The sequence below is a fragment of the Rhinatrema bivittatum genome, chromosome 2 (assembly GCF_901001135.1).
Source record: "Rhinatrema bivittatum chromosome 2, aRhiBiv1.1, whole genome shotgun sequence".
NCBI classification, from domain to species: domain Eukaryota; kingdom Metazoa; phylum Chordata; class Amphibia; order Gymnophiona; family Rhinatrematidae; genus Rhinatrema; species Rhinatrema bivittatum.
In genome coordinates, this window is record NC_042616.1 from 628,967,272 (window position 1) to 628,993,849 (window position 26,578).

General features: G+C 43.2%; 1 protein-coding gene across 1 annotated transcript in view; it reads left to right on the forward strand.

The window, feature by feature from the left end:
* Nucleotides 1-26,578, forward strand: part of SNTG1 (syntrophin gamma 1) — a 2,212,578-nt gene that overhangs the window by 1,995,957 nt on the left and 190,043 nt on the right. The window contains exon 17 of the mRNA XM_029591258.1: nt 7,092-7,163. Coding sequence (XP_029447118.1) covers nt 7,092-7,163 — 72 coding nt within the window. The remainder of the gene's footprint in view (nt 1-7,091; nt 7,164-26,578) is intronic.

Genomic DNA, 26,578 nt, shown 5'->3' on the forward strand with positions numbered 1-26,578 from the left:
ATTGGCGAGCTGGAAATCTTCCCTTGTCTTATTTGTCTGTATCTGTGGCAGACTTCAATGCCTCCTTGTGTAATAAAGCTTGCAATATTAAGCATCTCTCAAATCATTTAAAACATTAGTGGTATTACTTACCCTATTTTAGGGTTCTTTGATGGATATACTATTTTAGGTACCCACATGTTTTTATTTAAAGCCTAGATCAAATATATTATATATAAATAAAGGTTTCCTTAGATAAAGGTTCCTTAGATAAACATACTGCGCAGATGCAGAAGAGATGCGCTCATATGAAAAGGTAGTCATTGAATCAGCATCCCGGCCCCTCCTGGTGCATTCCATCAGTTTCCCCTTATTGGGATTTTGCTTCAAGGGAGAGTATTACTTCGAGAAGTGCATGGCGATGGGGTGTGCAGTATCAGGTGCAATATTTGAAACATTCAGTTAATTTCTCCATTGGACGACAGCACAATTGGCAGGGCTGGAGAGTATGGTGCATTACCTCGATTATTTCCTCTTCATCGCCCCCAAAGAACTCCGCTACCCGCTCTCGACTATTGTCTATATTCTACGAACTAGCATTCGAGTTCGGAGTCCCCATTGCACATGACAAAACAGAAGGGCCCAGCATTTTATTTATGTATTTGTTTATTTCTTTCTTTCTTTATTTAATTCTTTTATATACTGACCTTCATGATGGGTGTCATATCAAATCGGTTTACATGGAACAAGGGGTAAACATTCTTATCAACCGTTTAACAGTAAAATAATCAGAGGAGGTAAATCAATCAAATTCTTGGATATCAAACTCGACTCCAACAAGATGGAATCTGGATTGCCACAGGACAAACTTTGCAGGTTGAAGCAGGTGAAGGCAGCAAAAGAGATGGCGTTCATCAATATTCAGTTGCAGCAGGGCCACACAGGCGGTGAAAGAGGACTTGGAACTATGGTCATTCTTCCTCAAGGATTTCAACGGAACATGTGTGGACTGGATCACCCCAATCTCAAATCTGGACCTTAGTATCCACTCAGATGCATCCAGAGACTGGTGTTTCGGAGTATACTGGCAGGGCTCCTGGACTGCTGAATAGTGGCCCCAGAAATGGGTACAAGATGGCTTTATGTGCAATATCACTTTCCTCAAACTCTTTCCCATGCTGGTTGAGCTGGTCATCTGGGGTGATAAGTTATGAAATAAACACATAATCTTTTGGTGCGACATGTCAGTGGTACAAGTACTCAACAAACAAACAATCAGTCAAATGTCAAAGGTTGGCCGAGTTGCTAAGGGAAGTGATATTAGCCAGTCTAACACTAAATATGACCATATGAGCATGCCATGTCCTGGGTGTGCACAAAAGCATTGCAGATGCCTTGCCAAAAGATAAATGGGATTTGTTTCGAAAAAGAGGTCCCCAGAGCCAACAAGGAGGGCACAGCAGTACCCAAGAGATTGTGGAGCATTGGGACGATGCCACAAGGGAGCTGCTGAGGCAATCAGTCACCCCTTCCACATGGAAGGCCTACAGCAGAGCTTGTGACAGTGTAGATGAATTTCTAAAGGAGAGAGATTGGGATACAGGACCCGTTCCCCAAGATCTAATTATCAAGTTTATTGTTGGTGCTAAAGAAAGCGGTAAAATCAAGGGGTATGGTGACGAACCAACTGGCAGGCTTTGCCTTTTCTCAAAAGCACGTGATTTTTGCTCATTGGTCATTTTCACTGACATTCATCAGTGAAAGGACAGCCTTCTGAAAGGTGATTGGTCCTTTCACTGACATGTGACAGTAAAGGGACCAATCCAGAATAAGTGAAGGCGTGAATAAATTAATATTAAGTGCCCACACTTTAATATTGATTTTATACACTCCTTCTGGTGCCGGTAGTCAGGTTGGGAGAATGGACGCTGAATCAGCATCCATTTTCCTAACCCCTGCATGTGCGCTGGTTAGGAAAACAGGATGCTGATAAATTCAGCATCCGTTTTCCTAACTGGTGAACAGCCACCACAGCGGACCTCTTTCCGGCTTGCACTGTCAATGAGGCACTAGGGATAAGCAATCGCCCCTAGCACCTCTTTGACAATGCAAGCCCTAATTTAAATATGCATTGCATCCCCAGGAGAGGTGCCTGGAGGCACGTTATGAAAGCAGGTGCTGAAAACACAGCGCCCGCTTTCAGCGTGAGTTTTTTGCATCAGCCCCATAGAAATATAGAAATGATGGCAGAAAAGGACCAAACAGTCTATCCAGCCTGCCCAGGCCCCTTATTTAGTTTATCAAACCGTCAAAGTCAGGGCCCTTGTTGGTTGCTGTCTAAGTCCAATTCCCTGTTACCTCTTGCCGCTGAAGCAGAGAGCAATATTGGAATTGCATCCAAAGTATCAGGCATGTTGGTTAAGGGAAGTAACTGCCACACCAGCAAGTTACCCCCATGCTTATTAATTTTCCCCCCACACTTATTTGTTTTCCCAGACTGTAAAATCCAACGTCCTTGTTGGTTGTTGTCTGAATCTAATTCCCTTTTTCCTCTTTTCCCCCTGACGTAAAAGCAGAGAGCAAAAACAGAGTTGCATCAAGAGTATGAAGACTTATTGGTTAAGGGTAGTAACCGCCACACCAGCAACTTACCATCATGCATTCTTTTCCATTTCCATCCTCTAGCCCTTAGGGATCCACTGGATTTATCCTATGCCCCTTTGAAATCATTCACCGTTTTTGTCTTCACCACCTATTCCAAAAGGGTATTTGAGGCATCCACCTCCAAATTGAACAATAGTATATGCCATCCAGGAACAAGAAGGTGATTGATTCACTTGCATGAGGTTGTATTTGGCAGCCAATTAAACACACACACACACACACAGGAGAGGCTATGAGTGCTGGATGGGCTCACTGATGTAAAGATTTTGGACTATTACAGCATCATGACAAGAGACTGGATTAAACCACACTTTCCTCACCTCTGCCTTGAATTCCACCATTACCTTCCAGGTCCACAGAGCAAGAAAAGTCTTCCCAGCACAAAAGGCCACGGTGATGGGACTAGTGGTGGTATAGGGTCCATTGCTCTGCAATCTCCCCCCTACCTTCTGGCTACTCACAACCCCATTCCATGCTCAGTCTGACCTATACCCTGCCTGCTACTCCAGACTAACTACTGGGTCGCAGACTCAGCAATTGCTGATCCTCTGAAAACTCTGGGAGTCATCTGATTGTGCCATTCTATAGTTGGTTGCAACTTCAGGCAATGTGCAGCTTCTCCTTCTGCTCCAGGCCTACATGGTTGGGTCTCAGTGCCAGGCATTCAATGTAGGCAGGACAGATACTTTTGTTTGAAAATAAAATAAATACATGCAGCAAAGCACCCTCATTTCATTTTGTTTCATTTCTACCTAAATTCAGATTGTTTTCAATTTTATTTGTTTCATAAATTGTATATGCTGTTTGCAAATAGCACACACTATTTCTGCATAATGCACACTATTTCTGAATAAAGCAAACTATTCAGAAATAGTGTGAACTATATGGAACTAGTGCATGCTAGTTGCAAATTATGCACAATATGTTCCAAAATGAAAAAAACAAAAAACATTATAAAAGCCACCCTATAATGAAAATAAATATGGAAAAGAACAGGGGCGGATTGACCTATCATGGGATCGGGCTTCCCCTGGTGGGCTGGTCACTCCTGTCATGCAATTTTTTTTTTTTTTTTGCATTATAAAGTTTCTAAAGTATTAGGGGGCGCCACGAGCAGTGGTATCCCAAGGGGAGCCAATGCCCCCGGGCGCAAGGAGGCTCATGCGGCTGCTGAGCAGCGACAAGTATATAGCAGGCAGATCGGCAGGGCCGTGGTGAGGTTCATGGCACCACGGCCCAAAGAAAAAGATCGTGTTTAAACACGCTGATGCTCCTCCTCCTTCCTGCCTGTGCGGCCCAGGAAGTAAAAGTTGCCGGAGCCACATGAGCAGAAAGGAGGAGGAGCATCGGCGCGTGCAGAAGAGGAACAGCGCTTACGGGCCGCCGCGAGTCGCAACAGCCCAAGAAGAGGAAGAGGCCCGGTAGCAGGGCCGCCGCGGCCCGAGAAGATGAAGAGGCCTGGTAGCAGGGCCGCCGTGGCCCGAGAAGATCAGGGCTTCAGCAGAGCCCATCCTGTGGCGACCTGCGAAGAGGAGGCACAGAGGGGAGAGAGAGGCTGAGGGTGTGTGTGTGTGTGCGCGCGCATGCGTGTATGAAATGAGTTGAGAGATTGTGTGTGGGAGTGAGGATCTGAATGTTTGCAGAGACAGCATGTGAGGGCCTCTGTGTGTGTGAGAGAGACAGCATGTGAGCCTGTGTGTATGAATGATTGTATGAGAGAGAGCATGTGACAGTGAGAGCCTGTGTGTATGAATGATTGTATGAGAGAGAACATGTGACAGTGAGAGCCTGTGCTTGAGCAAGACAGCATGTGGGAGTGAGAGAGAGCCTGTGTGTGTGAGTCAGACAGCATGTACCAGTGAGAGACTGTGTATGAATGATTGTATGAGAGACAGCATGTGACAGTGAGAGCCTGTGTGTGTGTGAGAGAGAGAAATGCTTGTGAGAATGAGAACCTGACTGTGTTTGAGGGAAGAAAATGGAGAGAAAAGAAATAGAAAAAAAGACAATATAAAAGGAATTGGCAAAAAAAATAAGAAAGGGAAGGTGGAAAAAAAAAGCCTGTGACCAACTGATTAGAAAACTAAGATCAGCCAGCAAAGGTAAAAAAAAAAATAAAAATTACTTTTTAGTGATTGATACATGTAATCTTTGGGAATGTGCAAGATTAGCATGTTCTCTATGTGGATCTCACAATGTACGAGATCAGCATGGAGAAAGTGGAAGCCCACGGGGCCTGCACAGAGGAGGCAGCAGAATGGGCTTCAGTGTCACTAGCAGCAATCGGTGCCTCCCCAATAGCCATGTGGCAGCAGTGACAGTGGCAGCAGAGGAATGAGAGAGGTTCCGAGGTTGCTGGCAAAAGAAAGAGAGGGGGATCTCCCTTTAGTGTGTGCATGTGTATGAATGGGACTCTGCCTGGGGGTGTATGTGTGTGAATGCATAGGTGCCTGCCTGGGGGTCTGTATGTGTGAGAATGAATGTGTGCATGCCTGGGGGATGGGGAGGGAGTGGTGTGAAAATGAATGGGAGCCGCCTGGGGGTCAGTGTGTCAGTGTGAGTGTGTATGAGAAAATCCAAGGGAATAAGAGTTTGTGTGTGTCTGGGGGGGGGGGGTGTGGAGGGGGAGAGAGTGTCTTAGAGCCTGAGAGTGTGTCAGTGTCAGTGAGAGCGAGAGGTTATGATGGATATAAGAGCATGCATGTGTATGTATGTGACAGTGTATGTGTGAGAGAGAATGGACATGTGAGCATGTGTGAGAGAGAGAGGATAACCTCCTAATCCTCGACAATATCAGGGTGACTGGAAAAAAAGAGCTCCCACAGAAGGGGTCAGCAGGGACTTTTTAAAATCCTTATTAGTTTTAATTATTGAATGTTATTTGATATATGTGCTGTTTTGAAATATTTTATTAGTGTTTGGGACATTGTAAAAAATGTATATGATTTTAATTAATAGAAATTCTATTTATCAGTAGTTTTAAAATATTATTTTATTAGTATGGTTTTACTATTATAACTGATGCTTTATGTTTCTTAATTTTATTTGTTTTATGAGGAATGGTGGTTCTATTTTTCTATTGTTAATACACGGAGTCTGGCTTCTTGGAGTTTCCATTTCAGTTTTTGTCATTTGTGCTCCTTCATTTTGTATTCTGTTTTTGGTGAGAGTTTGTGTTCTGCATGCAAAGAGTGAGATGAAGCATTCTTTTAGTATGTGGTTTCTCTGTAGGGATCTGTAGTGGCTTGGCCTGTTCTGTTTTCCTGATATTTTTTTTTTAATTTTTAACTTGATGGGACCAGTGGTCCCATCACCATGGCTTTTTGTGCTGTGAAGACTGCTCAGCAATCTCCCCTCTACCTGGGAAGACTGCTCAGCAATCTCCCCTCTACCTTCTGACACCTCACAACCCCATTCCAAGTGCAGTCTGACCTATACCCTGCCTGCTACTCCAGAATGACTACTAGGTCACAGACTGGAGGGTGGCCACTGTAACCCCAATATTTCAAAAAGGCTCCAGGGGTGATCTGGGTAACTATAGACCAGTGAACCTGACTTCAGTGCCGGTAAAAATAGTGGAAACTATTCTCAAGATCAAAATTGTAGAGCACATAGAAAGACATGGTTTTATGGAACACAGTCAACATGGATTTACCCAAGGGAAGTCTTGCCTAACAAATCTGCTTCATTTTTTTGAAGGGGTTAATAAACATGTAGATAAAGGTGAACCAGTAGATGTAGTGTGTTTGGATTTTCAGAAGGCATTTGAAAAAGTCCCTCATGAGAGGCTTCTAAAAAAACTAAAAATTCATGGGATAGGAGGCAATGTCCTTTTGTGGATTACAAACTGGTTAAAAAAGAGGAAACAGAGAGTAGGATTAAATGATCAATTTTGTCAGTGGAAAAGGGTAAACAGTGGAGTGCCTCAGGGATCTGTACTTGGACTGGTGTTTTTATATATATATATATATATATATATATATATATATATATATATATAAATGATCTGGAAAGGAATACGATGAGTGAGGTTATCAAATTTGCGGATGATACAGAATTATTCAGAGTAGATAAATCACAAGCGGATTGTGATACATTACAGGAGGACCTTGCAAGACTGGAAGATTGGGCATCCAAAATGCCAGATGAAATTTAATATGGACAAGTGCAAGATGTTGCATGTAGGGAAAAATAACCCTTGCTTTAGTTACACAATGTTAGGTTCCATATTAGGAACTACCACCCAGGAAAAAGATCTAGGCATCATAGTGGATAATACTTTGAAATTGTCCAATTGAGTATCTCATTTACTTATTGTATATGATACTATTTCTCATATGATGAACAAAGCATAAGTGAAAAATTTGATAATGAGCAAAGAGTGTTAAAGAAATTACATTGATTTAGAAATTCATTTATTTATATAGCTCATCTGTTTTTTCTTTAAGGTAACAACCTGGGACTGGACAAGAGCAGAAAAATCATTCACAGTGTTTGAAATTATGTGCAAAATATTCAAGGTATGATGAAAAACTGCAGATATATGATCACTCTTCCTGAGGTTCATACTTGAAAAATGTTTTTATAGCTCATAATAATACAAAACGTAGTATCTAGATTCTTGGAATTGTAGAGGAGAAGTGCATAGTGTAGGAGTTTCAAGTGAGGCAATTTTTAAGATCTCTGCATTGCTTACATGCCCATGGATACTTATACCTGAAAGAAGGGGGGAGGGGGGAATTCAAATTTCTGCTGCTGGTTTTACCAAGATAATTATTACCTGGGTACATTTAGTTGAAAATTGTCCTCCCCATGTTATCCTTGTTCACACAAAGACAAGGTGACTGAGATTCTTCCACATGGTAAGTGGATTTGTCAAAGCTTATTCATTGGTAATACAAAATAGAAAAACAGAAGCAAAGTACACTATTAAAAATTTGCAAATACAAGGGTAAATAGCCTATACTCGCATCAACACTATTTTATAAACTTACTAACATAGATCTCATGTGTGGGTTATAAAATACTATCATAGATCTATGTATGCATATGTAACTGTGCAGAGTAGTTTGAAAGTTATCCTCACAAAGGATAACTATTTCTGGTAGAGCATTTATGTGAATAAATGGATGTGTGGATATTTACCTTAGTATTTTTATAACCTGTGCAGCAGGAGCTGCTTTGTTTTATAAAATACCACAAAGTTCAGCTCTGAAAGTATGAGTGTATATCTCAGTATGTGCAAAGATTTCCATACTTTTTCTACTTGTTTTATAAACTTGTTATATTTTTTTGCACATAAAATAAATGCAAATATGAACACCCAAAACCCTGATTTATATGAATTGGCAGGTATATTTTAAAATATGCCTGCATATTTGAAATCACCAGTTTCCTGCTACCTCCACCAGTTCACAAAGTCTGTCTCCAGTTCAATGAGACCCTCCTAGTATGTCATCCTGAACTCCCCCAGTTCACCCAGACCTCCACCCAAAAATAGCAAACAACAGACTAGTCTGATATCAGTTGTGCTAGTTAATTAGCAGTGATAAAATTGCACAAATGAGTTGTCTAATGGATTCTCATAAATCTCCTTTAAAATTGCAACTTCCTCGTGTACTTCTTATCCCCAGCCCAGAATGCCCCAGACTGTCCCTTTTTGTGCAGGTAAATGTGTGTGCAAAGTGAAAATACACGTGCACGTTCAATGTTTATAAAAGAGCATGTACATAAATGCAGGCTACTTACAAACGTGTGTGCTAATTTTCGGCATGTAATCCTTCTGAAAATGGCTCAGTAGAAGGTAATTTTCAAATAACTCCATTTGTAATAACATTTACATGAATATATGGATCCATACTATTGTATTTTAGAATGTGCATGGATGCGTCTGTGCAGCTTCCAAAAAAAAAGTGTATCAAAGCTCTCAAAAGTATGTGCATATTTTTCAGTAAGCACACAATTTCATGTGTACTTAGGAACTGGAGTACACACATACATTTTCATGGGTGTGTGTACACACTTACATTTTTGCTGTGGTGGGCACATTCCAAGATGGCCCCTTCAGCAAGGCAGTCAAATTTTACCACTAGAGACATTGCCAGGCTAGCCTCCCTGGAAACAGCAAAGGGGGTGAGAAGAAACACCAAACCAAAGCAGCAAGCCTGGCAAGAGCTACAAAATTATTTTAATCACTGATCCTCCAGTCCCATGGGTAAGTACATTGTAAGAAATAGGAAGGTGGGTGGGAGGTTGTGAGGTATATAGGGGGATGGGAATGTGAGAGGGGGAGTGGCTGTGGGGGTGTGTACAATTCTGGTCGCCGCATCTCAAAAAAGATATAATTGCGATGGAGAAGGTACAGAGATGGGCTACCAAAATGATAAGGGGAATGGAACAGCTCCCCTATGAGGAAAGACTAAAGAGGTTAGGACTTTTCAGCTTGGAGAAGAGACGACTGATGGGGGATATGATAGAGGTGTTTAAAATCATAAGAGGTATAGAACGGGTAGATGTGAATCGGTTATTTACTCTTTCGGATAGTAGAAAGACTAGGGGGCACTCCATGAAATTAGCATGGGGCACATTTAAAACTAATCAAAGAAAGCTCTTTTTTACTCAACGCACAATTAAACCCTGGAATTTGTTGCCAGAGAATGTGGTTAGTGCAGTTAGTATAGCTGTGTTTAAAAAAGGATTGGATAAGTTCTTGGAGGAGAAGTCCATTACCTGCTATTAAGTTCACCTAGAGAATAGCCACTACCATTAGCAATGGTAACATGGAATAGACTTAGTTTTTGGGTACTTGCAAGGTTCTTGAGGCCTGGATTGGACACTCTTGGAAGCAGGATACTGGCTTAATGGACCCTTGGTCTGACCCAGTATGGCATTTTCTTATGTTCTTATGTTTTTAGGGGTGAGGGTTATGGGAGTATGAGTGAGTTTCAGGACTTGTAAGTGGAGCATATGCTAAACAGCATATAAAGTATACAGTAGATGCAAAAATGAACAGCATAGAGGAAAGAAAACAGGATATGGGCTTTTTAGGTAAATAAAAAACAGAGCAATGACAAGATATGAAGACCAGTTACATAGAAGTAAAATATTTGTATTCCTTTTTAGATTAAGAACCTCAAGAAGAAGGCCCAGGAACTACAGTACAAGGAGGAGAAATGGCTTGACCAACTGCCAGCCAGGCAGGAGGAGGCAAAAGGTAAGTTTTATATGCCCATTTGGTACATGTCAACCTAGTCAATGCATTTCCAGTTTCCATCACAGGCCCCACTATTCCCCTACCAATCTACAAGGCCCTGTCTTTACCCATTCTAGCTAGAATCCATTAAGCACATTAACATCTTCCTTAGGAAATCCCTATGTCATGGACAGCACTGTCATAAAGCTGTACTTTCATTGTACTCACAGGCCTGCTTTAGAAATAACTAGGGTGTTAAAACCAGATGCATTGTTTTACCAGAGAAAGACAATGCATCTCTTCCAGCAAAAGCCCATTGACTTGTGGCTGCTTGATGGCCATTGACAGCTTAGAATGCAAGAAACACTGCAGCACATGCCTCTATGCCATGGGGCAATAACCGAGTCCTTTTCACTCTCTAGGTAACAAATATAAAGGACCGCTCGTCAGAAAGCAACATATATCAGGGAACGTAAATATGGCCTTGCAACCCTCCAACGCTGATGGGTGTTCCACAGATTTTACCACTTCTGCTGACCTCTGCCTCTCACACCCTCTGCTCATCACACTCTTAAGCACATCAGCGGATTGCTTGATACACACTTTTGTCTCTATTCATAGAAAGCACCAGTTTGGAGGAGGAGGAAGAGGAAAAGAGGAATAGCTCTCATTCCCTCCTGCCAGGGCAACAGCTGTGCCACCTGCAAGAGAACAGCTGCCGCTACCGGACACTGTGATGGTTTAGCAGCTACTCGCCACCCCATCTGGCAGCCTCGGGCTAGAGCCTGCTGAGGAGCACCTTGCCTAGGCTCAAGAGGGCTTCACAGCTGCTCGTGAGCTGATTGGCATGAGGTGACCACAGCCCCCAGCCACCTAGGCCAATCCAGGGTTTCATGAGCCCTTTTATTTTCTGTTAATGTTTTATTCCCTATTTACACCCCTTCTTATTAAAAAAAAAAAAAAACCACAGTTATTTATATCTCAATGTTAATAATTATTTTTATAAATGTTAGATTTCTATTTATATTCTGTGTTGGTCTTTTTATTATACACGCTAAGGTCCATGACCTCCCTGTTACGCGTGCCGCCTGCGGAAGACCCGCAGCACGGCCCTCTCACCTTCTCATGCGGACTCCAGTTCCTGGTTCCTCTTCACTGGTGGCGGTGGGCCGCCAGCTCCGACCTCGGGTCGCCTCCGGTGCCTCCGGCTCTGCCATGGTCCCCAGGGTTGCCAGCCAAGATGTCCTTGCTCATCGAGCGTCTCCGCATGGCCCGCGGAGAGATGCCGCCATCGGCACCGCGCCCCTCCCTAGGCTCTTGCTTGCGCATCACTAGTTCTTTTAAAGGGCCCACAGTAGAACCTGGCCATGGCCCCGGATGCTGACATCAGACTCTTCAGTGTATAAAAGCTCAGGCCTCGCTCCATAGCATTGCCTTTGCAACAGGTCTCCAAGTACTCCGAGTACTCGTTGCTGATAGAGAATCCTCTCTACTTCGTGTTCCTGATTCTGTGGTTCCCAGTTCCTGTCTCATCTATGTGTTGGACTGACTCTTTGGATTTCGACTTTGCTTGACTACTCTTCAGCCTATCTCCAACCCTGGACCTCTGCTATGCTTCATTATGCTTGTCTTCTCCGTGCCCTGACATTGCCTTGATTGACTACGCCTGCCTTCTCCGTGCCCTGACCACTGCCTAGATCGACTATGCTACAGTCCTTTCTGTGTCCAGAGTTCTACGCTGCTTGCCATGACTTCCACTTGCCGCTGGCTCTGATCCTAGCCTGTCAGTGACACCTCCTCTCGCCTATCCTCTGGAGGTGGACTTACAAGGCTTAGGCCTTCCTTTGCATGAGCACCTCCAGTTACTTGTCATTTCTTTGGCGCCTGAGTTCCTGTACCAAATCCAGTCCAGGGTAGGACTACACCATCTACCAGCTGCTGTCTCTGGGTTGAACCACTTCTCGTTACTTATTAACCTTGAGGCCCACCTAAGTCCTGCTGGCCCCGGCACCCAAAGGCTCAACCCGAGGGGAACGAGGGCTGGTATAGTTGAAGCTCCAGCAGCCTCTAGCTTCAGCCACCTCCACCTGCTGACGGTGGGGACCCATAGGTCCTTACCTATGGGTTGCATCAACCCCACCTCGGCCCAAGGGTCCACCTCTGATGCAACACTCCCAGAGTTGAGACCCTTTCAGTACAGCCTACTGACTAATCTCTCACCACACACTGCCATGCATGTATTTTGCCATACACCTCTGTCTGCAATCTCTATCCTCCACTCATCTATCCTTTTATTTGTCTCTGTGTAACTCCTGGTTATTTGGTGTGCATTCTATACTTAGCTCCCCTGAATGATCTTACTATATAATGGGCATAACACATGCAATCTGTAGGTCATCACTTACCTCAAGGGTGCTCAAACTTGTTTTTGCCTCCCCCCCCCCCCCCCCCCCACACACACACACACAGTTGAGTTTTCAGGATATCCTTAATGAATATGCATGAGAAATATTTACATACATAGGAGGTAGCGCATGCAAATAAACATCATTCATATTCATTAGAGATATACTGAAAACTTGCCTGACTGTGGGTGGCAAGGTGGCAGTTTAGCACTCTTACCTCTTACTTTTTCAAAGTGACTGAGATGTGAGTTCTGCCAAACCACAAGTACAGGTATAATCTATAGAGGAAAATATCTTATCTTCTTCCGTACTACTAACAGCATTGCACAAGGAGACTAGGAACACACATTAAGTGGCCCATTCAACAACATCAAAACTAGCAGCAGAGAAGAGGTGTCATATAGATATGCAGGTAGAAACTCCATTTACAAGAAGCTTTCTGCAGCAAGTTCTAATCATTCACTTCTATCTCCTAAAAGCTGGTGAGGGTCAAAGAAAAAAAAAGGTTACAAAATCATTCTTACTCCACAGTGATTAATGTCCTCCTTCAGTAATGCCAGTGTCTGATGTAACTAATGCATCTATCTTCACTTCTCCCTGCTCACACTGGTTTTCTTCCCTAATAGTGTATAGATTTACTCCACAAGACTTCCAGAATCCAGCTGCAAATCCCTTCATCATCATCATGCCCATACTTATATTACAAAAAGACTCACCTTGCAATGGAATTCTATCAGCCACAACACTGGTTTTCCTTGGGCCCCTGTCTTCTACAAGACATGTAGGCAAAAGGAACATTTGAAAGTACTCACTGTAAAGCTTCCAGCTGTGAGCTATCATGGACTCCTTGCTGTTTCTATTATCTTGCCTCCTCATCCACATACACCACCTGTGGTTGAGAAGGACCATGAAAAAAAAAGCCTACTGAGCTTGGCAATCACCTGAAGCAGGGTCTGAATATAATTTTCCTCAGCTGCTTCCCATCCAGATATCAATTACACTACACAGAGTTTGTAGTAGGGATGTGAATCGTTTTTTGACGATTTAAAATATCGTCCGATATTTTTTAAATCGCCAAAAATCGTTAAAGAGTGCGATATAATAGAAATTCCCCTGATTTTTCGGGCCATGCCCGTGCCATTTTTAAAGATGGAGCCGGCCATCCAGTGCTCCTATCATGTGACAGGGGCCGGCCAATGGCACGGATACCCTGTCACATGGTAAGGGCAAAGGGCCATCGGCGCCATTTTTATTAGTGCAGCCGACGGCCCGAGAGTGGGAGATTGCTCCCCGCACCCCCACTGGACCACCAGGTAATTTTAAAATGTTTTTTGGGGGGTTGGGAGGGTGGAGGAGGCTAAGGGATCAGTTTTAAAGGGTCAGGGTGGGTTTTTTGTTTATCGGATCGGGCGCAGCCGATAAACAAAAAACCAATCGGGCCGGGCAATAAAAATTATAAGATTTGAATTGGAACCGGAACCAAACCGATTCCGGTTCCGATTCACATCTCTAGTTTGTAGCATAGAACTAACTAATGAGACCCTGAAGAAACCAACAGACAGATGTCTTCTAATATACAGGACACATACATTTACCTAAAATATTGTTATTTACTAACTGAAGTTTCTCTTCCTTAATGATCAAATACAAGGTCTAAGGAACTCTTTTTGCTGTGGTGAAGTTGACGCAGCCTATGGGATAGGCCCCATAGGCTCTCACCAAAAACTGGCAGCACTACACAGAGAAGAAGCTGCTCAGGAACTTCACCTATATCAGCCCCGTTCCCCTTGGGTTGAACCCTTGGGTTCCAGGGCGCCAGCAGGTTTTAGGCAAGAGTCTTTATGGAAGTGATGTATGCATAGGTCCAAAGAAAGGATAGGGTCAGAGGCAGGCACAAATGAGAAAGGTGTCTAGGCAGGGGTTAGAGGCAGGTGGCAAGCAACTGTGGTCAGTGTCTAGGCAAGGGTCAGAGATGTGAAGGCTGGGAGATGAGAATTAGGACTGGCACAGACAGGTAGGCAGGCAGGCACAAGGAGCTGGATAAAATAAGACTGGAAAGGTGAGGCAGGCTGGGCTAGAGAGACAAGGTAAGGTTGGGCTGGAAAGATGAGGTAAGGCTGAGCTGGAGGGATGAGGCAAGGCAGTAGGATGTAGAATAAAGGAAACAGCAAAACACACTATACCAATGATGCACTACTGAGGAGACCCACTACTGAGGCAGTGTGCTGGTGTCATGGCTGATTTTAAATACCCAGCTGTATGATGTCATCTGAAAATGACAGTGGAGAGAATTCCCACTGCAGGACCAAAAAGAGCGGAGGCGTCGGGCAGGTGTGCGCCTATGGAGCCGCTGTGGCAAATATGGTATCAAATAACATCCTCACCTCCAGGATCCCATTGGCATCTCTGGGACTCAGCTGCAGGAAAAAATACAAGGGCAGGGATCCTCACCGTGGCATCAGCGTAGGCACTGCTAGAGCTCCCCTAAGGTTAGTGCAGCAGCTTGTGGGACGTTCCGAAAGCCGCCAAACATAACAGAGTAAAAGCAAAGGCCAACAAATAAAAATTCACGGCTTCAGATTATGAGTTCATCATCTACACATACCTTGCTTTCCTTACACCCAATATGTAGTTCATGGACTGGGATTACCTGCAGGCTCTGGTCATCCGGAACAGGCAGAATCAGTTCAGGTGTTATCCACCATTGAAAGCAATAGGGCTAAACCCTGTTCCAGCTCTGCCTATCCCTAATCAATGGATCTTGTGGGTAACCTTATTATTGATCAACTCTACACACATTTATGAGAAAAATGCATGCACATTCCACAATGTTATAAATAATAAACATGTGTATATGCAATAAATATATGCATGTACAGCTTGCACATGTAAATTTGCTATTTTATAAAAGTTTACTTGTACATTATATGTGTGAAAAACCTCCGCATTTATACATATATTTACATGGCTTTTACACATGAATGCAGGTATATAAGGGCAAGTCTCATTACCTGTCTTCCTAACTGCACCATGTCTGGAAGAAGTGACACCCTACTTAGGAAGCCTGTCTTCCATCATGGGAGGAGGACATTCTAGTGAAGGACATTATGAAGGATCAGCATATCTTGAATAACAGAAAGTGGTATCTTACCAGAAAGAGTGGACCTGGGAGAAAATCTGTCACCGACTCAATGTGGTCTTTCACAACAACAGGAATATGGAAGATCTGAGTCACAAATGGTGATGCCAGGTCAAGAAATAACAAGCCAAGATGCAGGATGAAGGGCCTGTAATCCAAATTTCATTCACCAAAGTTGAACAAATAGTCCTCAGCACCATTTCAGAGGCAGCTATGAGAGTTGTGGGAGAGATGGACGCCAAGGTGAGCTATGTTTATAAGAAAGGCATATAAGAAGCTTACATGTTATGACTATAATAATGTATAATAACATATATATATATATTAGAGATGTGAATCGTGTGATCGATCGTCTTAACGATCAATTTCGGCTGGAGGGGGAGGGAATCTTATCGTCGCGGTTTTGTTATTTAAAATATCATGTAAATCATAAATCGGGGGACGGCGGGAAAACCGGCACACTAAAACATCCCTAAAACCCACTCCGACCCTTTAAAATAAATCCCCCACCCTCCCGAACTCCCCCAAAATGCCTTAAATTACCTGGGGTCCAGAGGGAGGGTCCCGGTGTGATCTTTTAATCTCGGGCCTGCGGTGCGTTGTAGAAATGGTGCCGGCGCTACCTTTGCCCTTTCATATGACAGCAGGGCGCCATTTTGCTGTACGGCAAAATGATTCGAGTTTAGGAGGTCATTCCTGGACCCCCGCTGGACTTTTTGCAAGTCTTGTGAGGGTCAGGAGATCCCCCCAAGCTGGCCAAAAGTCCCTGGGGGTCCAGCGGGGGTCCGGGAGCGATCTCCTACGCTCCTGATGTCGGGGGACAAAAAACAAAATGGTGCCGGCGCTACCTTTGCCCTTTCATATGACAGCAGGGCGCCATTTTGCTGTACGGCAAAACGATTCGAGTTTAGGAGGTCATTCCTGGACCCCCGCTGGACTTTTTGCAAGTCTTGTGAGGGTCAGGAGATCCCCCCAAGCTGGCCAAAAGTCCCTGGGGGTCCAGCGGGGGTCCGGGAGCGATCTCCTACGCTCCTGATGTCGGGGGACAAAAAACAAAATGGTGCCGGCGCTACCTTTGCCCTGTCATATGACAGGGCAAAGGTAGCGCCGGCGCCATTTCTACAACGCACCGCAGGCCCGAGAGTAAAAGATCACACCGGGACCCCCGCTCTGGACCCCAGGTAATTTAAGGCATTTTGGGGGGGTTCGGGACGGTGGAGGATTTATTTTAAAGGGTCGGGGTGGGTTTAAGGGTTGTTTTAGTGTGCCGGTTTTTTCGCCCTCCCCCTTCCCCCGATTTATGATTTTTGACTATAAATCGGGGGAATTCCTATTGTATCGCGCTTCTAACGATTTTTGACGATTTAAAATATATCGGACGATATTTTAAATCGTCAAAAAACGATTCACATCCCTAATATATATATATATGCATGTGTTGTCATTCATAGGATAAGGTCCTCATTGACTATCTTCTTTAATAATTGAGGCCTATTGAACACAGCTTCTACTTCCACAGATTAATTAATCATGCAGTATCCAAAGTCAAAAGAACAATTGAAAAGTTACAAATTACAATTCCTTCTTAACACTAGCCAGATTCAGGCAGGATTTGGTAAATAGTCTCCAACTATAAGGTTTACTCACTGTTGCCAGAATGAGTAAGGGAAAACTTTCTGCAAACTTTTGTTTTAGGCAGAATGGCAACAAAATTCAAACAATCTACTTCCCTCACATCAAAACAATAAAAATGTCCTTACTGCTTTTGAAATGCTTTATCCAGACAAAAGAAATGTGCCTCAAACAGTTCTACTAGAAAGTATCTATTCTTTCAGCTTTACCAGCTCTAAAGTAGGAATATCAAACATCTACCCTCACTGACTTCAACAGCCTTGTTGGCTACCAACCTCCTTGAGATGTTTGTACTCAGGTACCTTGTTTCAGAACTGCATGGAAAAACAGCTTTTCCCCTTTTAGTACGGTAGGACTGCCAGACCCTCAATGTATTCCATGTTCTCCACCTCTATCTGGGAAGGAGCATCTGGTAATTCTATTTCCATGCTGCTCTCCTGCTCGTCCATCTGATCCACTGCAGTCCTCTGCACTGTTCTGACTCTGACTCTGATTCTCACTCTCACTATATAAGGCCAGCTTTGTTCTATTTTCAACTGCTCACAAGACTTATGCTCCTGGTGGTTGAAACACCCCACCTTCATCCTACCTAGACCAAGTCAGGTGATGAGACTACTCCCCTAGTTTTCATGGGAAATGTATTTTCCACCTAGTATCCCAAAGCCATAGGTATATTCCTAAATAACCATTTTCTTCTTTGACAGCTTTTTGGTTTTTTTGGGGGGCTCACTAAGTAAAAATTGTGATGAGGACACTGGCACATCATCACAATATATATGTTCCTTTATATAGATATTCTATGATGCTAAAGGCAGATAAGGCCAGAAGTCAAAAGCCACATCAAGCTGTCTGTCCTTTTTTCTATGCAGGTCATATACATAAGTGCTACCTCTGTTACTAAAGTCAATCTACTACTGAACCAGAGGAACTCGGCACATTCTAATGCCAAACAAATTTTATATGTATAATTTTATTCAACAATCATATCAAAAATACATGTTATACAGGTACCACTATGTGCTGCTAAAGATACCCACATTAAAATACTCACATCATACATCCATACATACCAAGCATACTACCATATCCCACACCACAATGTCACATTAAAATACATTATGTAAACCAACAATGCTTATGACTCATCTTGTGCTCAAAACATGCTCCAAAACATTACATACACAATTGATTACAGAGTATTATAGCAGATACCAAGTATCTACAGTTTTTTAACAAAGCAATTTTATAATACTGTATATTGTTGTGGACAGTATAGTACCCGACGAGATACCCGTTTCGCCCCTCCCCTGGGGCTTCTTCAGGGAAAGATGATATCTTGCTTAAATAACAAGTGTGTATTGGTGTCTTCGTGGCACAAGTTCATCAACATCCATACATCAATTTTGCATAGTTGTATTGCAAGATGTTTATTGTGAGGATATCAATCGCACACAGCATTGAACTCTATGACCGTACAAAAAACATATAATAGTAGTTAAAATAAATAACGAATTGATTACAGGTGTATCCACCCTGTGCACCGTCACCTTAAATACGCAATACCAACCAGATATACTTGACAAGAAAAACTGATTCCACATTCATAAAGATGCTTAACTGGCAAAGCGGCAAATTTGCAGATGTTGTATTATAAATATATGATGTAAACCAAGGCTTACCAAGGCTTAAATAGACATATTTTACGTTTTTACATCAGTCTTCCTTGAGAAGACCTGGTTATATGGCAGCGGCGTTTTACGCAGCAAGCATGGCAGTGCTATATTTTCATCTGTAGGTAGAATTTGAGATCAGTCGAGGTAAGAGTTTTGTGGATTTTTCTGTCCATTTCATGTAATTGTAAGTAATGATGAATATTGTATCCCTCTGACGCTATGGTGAGGGGGGCAAGTGAATGTATGTGTATGACGGTAGTGTTTTTATTAGTAGTAGTTTAATTCACGCTAAACCACGAATGTGATTCAGTGTCAAGGCTTTCGTTTTTAAGTTAGTAAATATCCTTCAGTTAGAGTTATGTGATAACCCATGGTGAGTCAGTAAAGGAAAAATTTTTATTATGGCTAGAGAGGTTGTAATGGGTTATATAATATAGGAGGAAATGTTAACAATAGTAGAGTTACAAGCACTTGGGTTTTTTTGACACAGTGTAACATCAGTTTTAAGTGATTTAATATTATGTTAAATGCTAGTCAAGTGATTGACATTGTAGGTAATTTATTGGCATTACAGGCAAGACAGCGACCTAAGTTTAAATTAATATATGTTATATAATAATTTGATGCAGGTTGCGAAAACATTTTGAATCAGTTGGATGCATCTTTGATTGAATGATCACCTTGCGGAGATTGAAAACGGATTAAGGCAGTCTTAATAAGCCTTGGTTTACATCATATATTTATAAGAAATCATCTGCAAATTTGCCGCTTTGCCAGTTAAGCATCTTTATGAATGTGGAATCAGTTTTTCTTGTCAAGTATATCTGGTTGGTATTGCGTATTTAAGGTGACGGTGCACAGGGTGGATACACCTGTAATCAATTTGTTATTTATTTTAACTACTATTATATGTTTTTTATACGGTCATAGAGTTCAATGCTATGTGCGACTGATATCCTCACAATAAACATCTTGCAATACAACTATGCAAAATCAATGTATGGATGTTGATGAACTTGTGCCACGAAGACACCAATACACACTTGTTATATAAGCAAGATATCATCTTTCCCTGAAGAAGCCCCAGGGGAGGGGCGAAACGGGTATCTCGTCGGGTACTATACTGTCCACAACAATATACAGTATTATAAAATTGCTTTGTTAAAAAACTGTAGATACTTGGTATCTGCTATAATACTCTGTAATCAATTGTGTATTTAATGTTTTGGAACATGTTTTGAGCACAAGATGAGTCATAAGCATTGTTAGTTTACATAATGTATTTTAATGTGACATTGTGGTGTGGGATATGGTAGTATGCTTGGTATGTATGGATGTATGATGTGAGTATTTTAATGTGGGTATCTTTAGCAGCACATAGTGGTACCTGTATTACCTTTTTTCCATGCATGCATGTAGTTGAGAAAATAGTGCATATTGTTAATGTTGACATCCCCGGGATTGCTAGATTAGAATTCAGTTGAGTAGCTGGAGGTTGGAGACTTTGGGCCATTCAGCTGTTCTCCATGCCTGTAAGGAAGGTAAGAGTAGTAGAAAAGAGAAAAGGCCAGAGAGCGTGTTGTGATAGTTTGCACATTTTTACCTTTTGCAGAGGAAGAGACTGGCCATGAATCTGAGGGTCCCAGAACCAGAGGCCTTGGAACGGATAAATGACATGCACAAGTGCGTCCAGAAAGCCCAGAGGAAGACAGCAAGCATGAAGAGGAGGGGGGGCGGGGGGGATCAGCAGAGTCCAGCACTGACAGAGAGGATCACGTGAGGGAAGCACCAAAAGATGCTGACAGTCTTTACTGTAGGAGGAGAAAGAGGAGGAGGAGCCCAGGGCCTCCTTCACACAGCCACTTACTCCAGAAGTCTTGCAGGATGCTGTAAATGAGGAGGAAGCCAGGCAATTTAAAAAAAGGGAAGCTTCTTGGGTAGCCAGATAAGGTGCCTTGTACTCCAGTTAAAAGTCATAAGCTGCATCTGAATGAGAAAGTGGCAGACCAGGTTGCAGGCCTGCATGCTCTGAAGGAAATGGTACAGGAGGAAAATGAAAGGCATCCATCAGGAGATGCAGGGCCTTGGTAAAATGCTGCAGGATACAATTGCAGTCTGGATGGAGATGCTGCAGTGAATTACTCCCTGCCAACTGCAGCCTGTATGGAATGCTTCATGGCAGCCACTGAGCCTCTAGATGCCGACTTCCCCAGCATTTGCTGCACCACCATCCTGGATTGTTCCACCACGTGCTATTGTTCCTTTCTCTCTTTGGAAGACTCTCCCAGTGCATCCACCGGTACCCAAAATGGGCCCTCTTCCTCCACTGGGTACACCACCTGCACCAATGCTTCCTCCAGTGACATCTTTGCACCTCAGATGAAGACTATCTCCTCTATGAGTACACAGGTGGGGACCTCCCCCTCTGCTGCTACAGATATGCACATTATTTTAATGCTGTGGTTGAAGAGGATAAGCATACCACTTCTGGCAGTCCTTCATCCTCAGGCCACTTCATGTTGGCTTTCAGGAGCAACTCTAACCTCCACAGTCCTCTTGCAGCTTTCAACCCTTGCCATTGCTTTCAGTGTCCATGCCCTATGGGTACTGTAAGTAAGTGATCAGACACTGCTGTGGAGGAGAACAAGATTGGGCCAGTTCAAGGCACTGGAGCCACCCCCAAAAAGAGAGGAAGCCTTAGGAAGTATTAAATTGTATTTCTATATGCATTATATTACCTTTAATTGTACATACATACACTTTCACTATTGAAAATTTATTTGAGACAGTTTCCTTTTCTCTGCAGCCTATTGGTGAGTCTGGTGATGTACCTCCTGGCAATTCCTCCTCACTCAGGTCATCTGCCTCCTCCTCTTCCTCAAGATAATCATCTGGTCCCTCTGGAAAAGGCAGGCTTCTGGTTTTGGGGACATTATAAAGCATGCATCAGGCTAGAAAGATCTCACCAATCTTAGTGGGGTAGTAGAGAAAACAGCAGAAATGGTTTGAATAGGCTAGAGGTTCTCTTGATTACTGCATTGGACTGCTGGTGGACCTTGTTGTATCACACATCGGTTGCAGTTTGTGGTTATGCTAGTGGGATCATGAGTCATATTTTGAGTAATATTCTTTATCACTTGTAAGGAAGAAGGAAGAGAATAGCTGAATAAGTTATCCCACGTCTTAGATAGCAGGCCTATTTCCAGGTAGAGGCTGGAGCAGACTTCCAGGACCTAGATTGTAAGACCACCTAGATATCAGAAAGAGAAAAAGGCAGATCTCACTGGCTGTAGTGAGAGCAGCACACCTACCTTGAAGCCAATCCCCAGTGATGTGATCTTCCTGGAAGAAGTCATGAATTTCAGACTATTCTAGGATGTGGACATCAAGACAGGGAGATGATGAGTATGGGAGATAAAGATCTCATGAATATAGGAAAGCTTCTTAGAAATAGAGTGGGCATGCCAAATGGAACATGAGAAAGGAAAAGAAGAGGGAGGGAGGAATAATGATAAGATTGGAATACACCAATTGAAATACACCAATGAAATACACCAATGGGGTGAAAGTTTCCTTGGAAGACCAGAATTGGGATTGATATCCCAGGCTGAGAGGAGGAGGAGGGAGAGAAGCAGGAAAGTATGTAGAAGAGAAGCAAATGTGTGATGACATCAACAAAGATGAGATACTATCAGTGAGAGAGGAGATGGCTGGATGAGAGGAAGAAAACTTTGAAGTTTAAGAACAGTAGACAGTGCAGATGACAGAATAGTACATGAGATAAAGAAGGAAGGGAATGGGGAAGGTGGACTTGGTGTTAATAGTGGTTTGCAGCAGGGAATAAAATTGGGAAGGATTAATATCAAGAAGAGAAAATGTAGTGGAGCCATAGGAAATAAAGAGAGGCTTGTAATCCCTTAATACTCGGCCAATTAGTCAAGGAATGTGAGGTACAAGCAGCTCAGGACTGAGAAGGGTTGTGGTGACTTCCAGAGTTGACTAACAAGGCAACTAGGAAAAGTATGAAGTATGCCAGAGTAACTCTCATTCTCTACCTCTCACCCCTATATATCCTTGTCAGCACCATACACACACATTAAACCTCTCTGGAATGCAGTGCCATTCACTGATAGATTCCTCCAATGAAAATCCGCAAACTTAGGTCTAGATGTATGTAGCCACAATGTTTTTTTTCACAGGAAGAGTCCCACTATCAGGTTGGAGGGGTGTTGCCTTGATAGTAGGACCCCTCCCCAGAAAAAAATTAAATGGCTTTATGGTGTGTTCTTTTGTCTGAAGGCAAAATAATACAGGACAAAAGAACATGGCGAGTGGCCCTTTAATGTGATGGTAGCCCTAACTTCAAGGTACCACCATCACCTTAAAGGGCCAGTGGCAAAAAAAATTTGCTACAGCAAAATGGGGAACTTGAGTGGGGGTCAGTGCTGCTCCTGGCTCAAACTGAGGTCACCCACAAGGCGGCTCCTCAAAGTGGGAAAAAACTGTCTAAATCATGCAAGGAGATGACCTTTATCTCATTTACATTTTCAAATAAATATCATTGAGGGTTCAGGGGTCTCCAAACCTCCTACGCCCTCCCCAGAGGTCAATAAAAATCATTGGGAGTTCAGGAGTCCCCAACCCCCTTCCCCTTCCCCCCAAAGGTATGAAATCAAATAATATAGGGTCAGGGCCCAACACTGCCACTCCTCTGCACCCCCAGGTACCCTCTCTAATTCCCAACCCCCTTTCTGCAGCCCCAGAACCTTAAAAAGCTGAATCAAGTCCCTCATTGGGGCCAGGGCACCCCCTAGAACCTCACCCAGTCAATGCTATTGGTTGACACTATTATTCAAAATGGCAGCGACCTGACCTTGCCATAGCCATGTGACTGGGGCATGGTCCAGAGATCGGACTTAGGCCACCCCAATGAATTTTATTGACTTGGGGGAAGAGGGAAGGCTGTGGGGGGCCATTGCTGCACAATAATATTACTTTTTCTTCCTTTCAGGGAGCCAGGGGCACCTCAATTGGTGGTCCCAGGTTGAGCTGTGTCCCCTGGCTCAAAATTTTCTCTAGCCACAACACTTTTTTTTTGGTTGCTTGAACTTTAAATGTGACACAGGAGCCTCAGGACCTGCATTAGGGTCCCAGGACTCCCGCTACACATTTAGTGCATTTCAGAAATGTGTTATTTTATTGCAGCTTACTACTTTTTTGGTCAGCTGCAATAAAATATTAACATAAAAATGTTTATTAATGGTTAGTTCAGTTAGTATAGCTGTGTTTGAAAAAGGATTGGATAAGTTATTGGAGGAGAAGTCCATTACCTGCTATTAATTAAGTTGACTTAGAAAATAGCCACTGCTATTACTAGCAATGGTAACATGAAATAGACTTAGTTTTTGGGTACTTGCCAGATTAGGTACTTGCCTGGATTGGCCAATGTTGGAAACAGGATGCTGGGCTTGATGGACCCTTGGTCTGACCCAGTATGGAATGTTCTTATGAGCTTCTTTGCATGCATTTTCATTATTCATGATTGCAAATTGCATGTAAAGAAGGTCCTTGTAATAAGGGAGGGTACCAGTGTGAGGTCATGCATAGTATCATGTATATCACACAATGTCATTGCAATAGTGTTCTAGCGCATGAAATATAGCGTATGTTGCATGATATATGATGTTTTACACACGTTAGAGCACTATCCTGACTTGATGCATCTCCCTGTTTGTAACAGGCTGAGAGCAAACCAGATAAAAATTAATGCTACAAGCAAACTTACTTCTGGGCAAGGACCATGATTTCCCTTACTGTGCCCCACTAAAATACCTCTGCCTTTTCCTAGCATGCTGCAGTGTCCACTTACCAGAAGAATCCATCCACCAAACATAAAGTTGTAAGAGAGAATGCAGATTTGAAATTGGTGCATAAAATATCAGTAATAACATTTTTGGCACATTTTTGATGAATTTCGCACATATGCTATAAAATAGCAACATATGAGTGAAATTTCAAATTTTGCTCTGATATGCCCCCAACAAGCCCAATTTTTTGTGCAATGTTTTGCTCACAAATGTGGGGGGATTTTAAAAGCCCTGCTCGCGTAAATCCACCCGGATTTACACGAGCAGGGCCTTGCGCGCCGGCGTGCCTATTTTCCATAGGCCTGCCTGCGCGCGCAGAGCCCCGGGACTCGCGTAAGTCCCGGGGTTTTTTATCGGGGGCGTGTCAGGGGCATGTCGGGGGCGGGGCCAATTGACGCAGCGTTTTGGGGGCGGGACGCGGCATTTCGGGGGCAGTCCCGGGGGCGTGGTTTTGGCCCGGGGCAGTCCGGGGGCGTGGCCGCGCCCTCCAGAACCACCCCCGGGTCGTGTCTCGGCGCGCCAGTGGCCCGCTGGCACGCAAGGATTTACTTCTCCCTCCGGGAGGCATAAATCCCTGCACAAAGGTAGGGGGGGGGATAGATAGGGCCGGGGGGGTGGGTTAGGTAGAGAAAGGGAGGGGAAGGTGAGGGGAGGGCAAAAGAGAGTTCCCACCAAGGCCGCTCCGATTTCGGAGCGGCCTCGGAGGGAATGGAGGCAGGCTGCACGGCTCGGCGCGCGCCGGCTGCCCAAATTCGACAGCCTTGCGCGCGCCGATCCTGGATTTTAGCAGATACGCGCGGCTACGCGCGTATCTACTAAAATCCAGCGTACTTTTGTTTGCGACTGGTGCACCAACAAAAGTACGTGAACGCGCATTTTTTTAAAATCTACCCCTGTGTATATGTCACACTTATGGAAAATTGAGTACGCACACTTAGGGGCAGATTTTTAAAGGGTTACGCACATAACTTACGCGCGTAACCCTGAAAACCTGCTCCTGCATGCGCCGAGCCTATTTTGCATAGGCTCGGCACACACAAATCTACGCCCATGCGTATATTTTAAAATTTGGCCCTTATATTGCACATAAAAGCCACTTTTCCATGCATGACCCTCTTGAAAATGTACTCAATAACCTCTAGAGATGTGCATTGCGATGATCCAAATGTGCAATTTTATTTGAATGAGTTGATTTTCTGTTTGAGTCAGGTCTTTTGAATTGAGTATGCACAGTCCCACAAAAAAATCTGAATCCTTTTTGACTCATTCTGTTCAGAATGAGGAAAACAAAGTCAAATATAGTGCAGCCAGTTAGGGATGGGAGAAGGAATTAACAGAACCAATCATGTTTCAGCACTTTTTCGACTAGTCTATTCCAGCAGGTAGTTGCAAGGATTGACTTCATTAATTTCTTTAGATGTAAGTGAAATTAAGAACAGTTTGAGCAGCCATTTTGTTATCAGTCATTCCTCTGTTGGATCACAGAAAGAGAAGGTAGTGCTTTTCAAGCTCCTTGAAAACATTATTTTAGAAAAATAGCTTTTGATTTAGAGTATATATGAAGGTATGCTCTTACATTCACTGTCACTGAGTCCTAGCAGTGCTGCTAGCAGCAGGAAAAACTGTAATCTCTCTGCCAGAAAGTTACAGTGTATTTGTATATCAGCAGGGTAAGATTTCACTTCTACAGCAGGCAGACAGTATTTGTCAGTGCCTACAAGAAACATACAGACATAAAGAAAGATTGATTTTCTTTTGCAGCATGTGCCAAGTAATCAGTAACTAACTGATTCAGAAGGAAGTTTGCATTTCTGTGTAAAAGAATAGGTGACAATATGATACTATGGTAATTTTTCTGGCTGTGAATTGAACTAAATTCTTTACATAGTTTGCAAGCATAAGAAAATCAATAAGCTCTATTTGTAACAAATGTCTAGTCCATTATCTGTGCATGTCCACAGTACATTGACTGTAACATTAAAAGCCCCTATCCATTAGTGATCTGTCTGTATAAATTCCATCAAGTC